Below are 4115 nucleotides of genomic sequence, written 5' to 3'. Positions count from 1 at the left end.
AAACTGATGTACACTAATACCTCTTGATGCCACATCAGCAGGGTTATCACTGGAGTTTACATATCTCCATTGCTCAGGCTGGGAATAGTCCCTTATAACCCTGACTCTGTTGGCTACAAAAACAGGGAACCTTTTAGTGTTGCTATGAATATAGTGAAGGACTGTTGTTGAATCTGTGTAGTACACTACCTTGCCAACAGTAAACTCCAACTCCTTCAGGATGTGTTGAGCAACCTTGACAGACACAGTTGCAGCTGTAAGTTCTAGCCTAGGTATAGTCACCACCTTTTTGGGAGATACTCTTGATTTTCCCATGACAAGATTTGACTGCACTTGGTTTCCACCATGAAGAACAAGGTATGCTGCAACACCATAACCAACTGTACTTGCATCGCTGAATAATACAAGACTTGAATCTGTCACATTACCAAACCCGCTTGACTTGAAGCATCTTGGTATTGAAAGCTGCTCCAGTAAATGAAGACCTTGTATCCAATGTTCCCACCTTTCAGCTGGCTCATCTGGAATCCTCTCATCCCAGTCCAAACTCTCAACTTGACACAATTCTTGTAACAGTTTCTTGGCCGGTAAGATGATTGGAGAGAGCAACCCAAGGGGATAATATAATGATGAGATAGTTGATAACAATCCTCTTCTGGTGAATGGATTATCCTTGAGCTCAATTGAGAACTTGAATGAGTCTTCTTTAAGGTCCCATAACATTCCTAAGGCTCTTGTCATTAAACTCTCCATGTCAAGATTAAACTTGTCACTTTCAACCGAACAATCTTCAGCAGGCAAAGCTTTAAGGACATCACTTGAATTGCTGACAAATTTAGTTAACCTAAATCCTCCTTCACTAGTTGCAGATACCAAATCCTTCACCAACTTCACTGCTGTAGGAACATCAGCACATGACTTCAAACAGTCGTCAACATAGAAATTGTGCCTTATGGTGTTGCAAACAGTTGAATCATACTTCTCATCTGCTTTGTCTGCTGTGGCCTTCAATGCAGTATTTGCAATACTCGGTGATGAGATTGCTCCGAAAATGTGAACAGCCATTCGGAATTCTTCAAGAGGTCGATTGATGTCACCATTAGGCCACCACAAGAATCTAACATAGTCCTGATTCTCAGGTGGAATCTTTATTTGAAAGAACATAGCTTCAATATCTCCAATGAATGCATAAACCTCCTGCCGGAATCTAATGAGTACTCCCGTCAATGAATTGGTGAGGTTTGGACCCTGTAGCAGAACATCATTTAATGACACACCTTCAAACTTGGCACTACAGTCAAAAACAACCCTAATCTTCCCTTTCTTGGGATGAAAAACTGCATGATGAGGAAGATACCAAACAGGAATCTTATTGACCTCATCATCTGGGATCTTGTAAGCATAGCCTTTTTCAAACAACTTATCCATGAATGCTGTGTACTGCTGTCTGTAATCTTCACTATTCTTCATCTTCCTCCTTTGCCACTTAGCTCTGCTAACAGCCTGCTTCTTATTGTTAGGAAGATTCACATTGCGATCTCGAAAAGGCATGGGTAGCTGAAAGTGACCATCTCTAAATTCAATGTCATCCTAGCACCTTTTCACAAATCTTGTGTCCTCAAAAGATAAGCCACGCTCATCAGGAACTGACCCAAGATCCCTTTCTGAAAAATCTAACTCAAAGTACTTCCTAATACTTTCAATAGTAATACAATCAGTAACATGTTGAACATCAGATACATGTAACCTGTGACATGAAACCCCATTTGAACTAACCTTAACATGTACAGGCCCATTAACTGTCCATCCATGCAAATATCTTACTGCAAAGGGGCCATTACCTGAAGTGGGTACAACCTCCAAAGGTTGTAAAGCTGTTGGACTGTTACTACCTATCAAATTCCTATGTCTAACTCTGGTTGATACACTGGAATCTTATTAATAACACTTGATAAATGAGGCCAATCCTTTAACACTTCATACCTTGGAATTTGATCATGATTAACAGGAATATCCTTTTGTGTGAATACCTTTGGTAATACAACATCATTATTACCATGTATATCAGCAACAACAAGACCATTTACAATAAAGGTTTTAACTGTATCAGTCCCATGCATTGTTTGCAACTTGATAGCTGTTTCAATACCTTTACAGTTTAATTGATCCTTGATACTATCTTTAATGAAACAACCTGTACTGCCCGTATCATAAAAGGCATAAGTTTGTACTACATTGTCGCTACCCTTTACACGTAATTGCACAGGCAAGATTGATTGCAACACTGTATCAGAAATTGTACATGCAGAAGACCTCACATTACTTAGAGTCTGAGTATTACCTTGACCTGGAGTGCGACCTTCACCTTGAGTACCATCTTGACCCTTAGCACAACCTTGACCTGTACTTTCAGACTGTGCACTAGCTTGTGACACAATTGCACTGTTGCTGTCAAGCATCCTAAAATTCTCAATGTGCAGAGTGGTAGGATGCCTTTTATTACATGTCTTGCACTGCCGTCGATTGAGACACCTTTTTGAAGTGTGGTTATTGCCCAAACAACTGAAGCAAAGACGGTTGACTTTAACAAATTCTCGTCTTTCATCCACACTCCTGTGTAGAAATTGAGGGCACTCCTCAAGGTCGTGATGACCACTACAGAGTTGGCATTTCCTTGTATACTGGTTGGCAGAATTTGATGGTTGCACTGTAACTGCAAACGATTTTTGCTTGGTCTGACTTGAGCCATTATTTGCCTTTGCTTTTGAAAAAACACACACTTTACCCAAAGCTTCCCTGCTGAATACAGGATCCATTGCTGCCTCTGCTGCATTCTGCACAAATTCCACTAATGTGGGGAAACACACACAAACACCTTGCTTCCTGAGCTTTATCACATGATCCAACCACTTATTTTGAATATACACTGGCAGCTTTGAAATCACCCTCTGAAGGTTTGGCGAATCATTCAAAACTTGCATGTTTGATAATGACTGCATGGTATGATTACATTTCACAAGATATAAAGCATATTCCTGCAAAGATTCACTGTTATCACCTCTCACTTGTGGCCATTTGGTTAGCTTGTCTATGTATGCCATGGAAACCTTGTATGGATCTCCATACACTTTGTCCAGAAGTCTTTTTGCTTCAATGTATCCTTCAGATGCATTCATAAACATGCACCCAGCTATGAGTGACTTAGGCTTTCCTTCTAGATGCTGATTTAAGAAATACAGCCTGTTGGAGTCTGATGTGGTGTGTGGCACAATGCGGTCATTAAATGCCAACATGAATGATGCATATTCAAGAAGATCACCACAAAACTTGGTCACTTCAGCATGAGGCAGCATCATAGCCGCTGCTAACTGTTGCTGACTTTGGTAGAATGACTCTGGGGCAGGTGCCATGGGTAGAAAAGGCATGGTCACATTGGGTTTATTTTGATGCACATTGTGACTGGGAACAAATGCTGGTGTTTCAGGGTTTAAAACTTTGTCTTTCGATGGAATAACTTCTTCCTGGAACACCTTCTCCCTCGCCCTTGCTGCTTCAATTTCACCATCCAACTTTAACAAATCTTCTTTGGCTTTTAATTCTGCCTGTTGTTGGGCTATTTCTGTTTGTTTCTCAAGCAGTGCCCTTTGTGCAAGCAAACCAGCTAACTTTGCCTTCTCCTGTATGAGAGAAGACTTTACACTTGATGCCGTGCTTTTAACTGACCTCCTGGATTTATGTGACCTGCTCCGCAGTGAAGATCCGTCCATAGAATCCTGCAAATTTGCTTCTGTTGTGGCTATCCATTAATGCACCTGTAATCTGAATCCTATGGCAGACAATTCGTTATCTTCAAACCTTTTGATTTCTGACTGGTGCTCGTTGACAGGTAGTTGAGACAAGTAATCACTGTGGCAGTCTTTGTACTTCTTTAACCCTTCCTCAAACTCCTCCATGTCTGTCTTTACTAAATGGATATTATCAGGCTTCTCCATACACTTGCTGACCTCATTCCGTTTCTTTGTGAGGGCAGAGAGAGCAGCAGTCTGCTTGTTCTTGAGGGTGCGTAACTTCTCCTTGGCGTCACCATTGTCTTCTACGTTGTCCTTCTGATCCGT

At 41.1% G+C, this 4115-nt stretch overlaps 1 protein-coding gene across 1 annotated transcript in view; it reads right to left on the bottom strand.

Moving 5' to 3' along the window:
- LOC137643109 (uncharacterized) overlaps positions 1–3767 on the bottom strand; it is a 5360-nt gene extending 1593 nt beyond the window's left edge. The window contains exons 1-4 of the mRNA XM_068375955.1: positions 2876–3767; positions 2319–2713; positions 1098–1557; positions 190–803 (exon numbers count right to left, since the gene is read on the bottom strand). Of these exons, the coding sequence (XP_068232056.1) occupies positions 190–803; positions 1098–1557; positions 2319–2713; positions 2876–3767 (2361 nt within the window). The remainder of the gene's footprint in view (positions 1–189; positions 804–1097; positions 1558–2318; positions 2714–2875) is intronic.
- Between the last annotated feature and the right edge of the window lie 348 nt (positions 3768–4115).

This window comes from Palaemon carinicauda, chromosome 6 (assembly GCF_036898095.1).
Source record: "Palaemon carinicauda isolate YSFRI2023 chromosome 6, ASM3689809v2, whole genome shotgun sequence".
NCBI lineage: Eukaryota > Metazoa > Arthropoda > Malacostraca > Decapoda > Palaemonidae > Palaemon > Palaemon carinicauda.
Note: the sequence above shows the minus strand (reverse complement) of the source record. Positions and strands in the feature narration are given on the sequence as shown.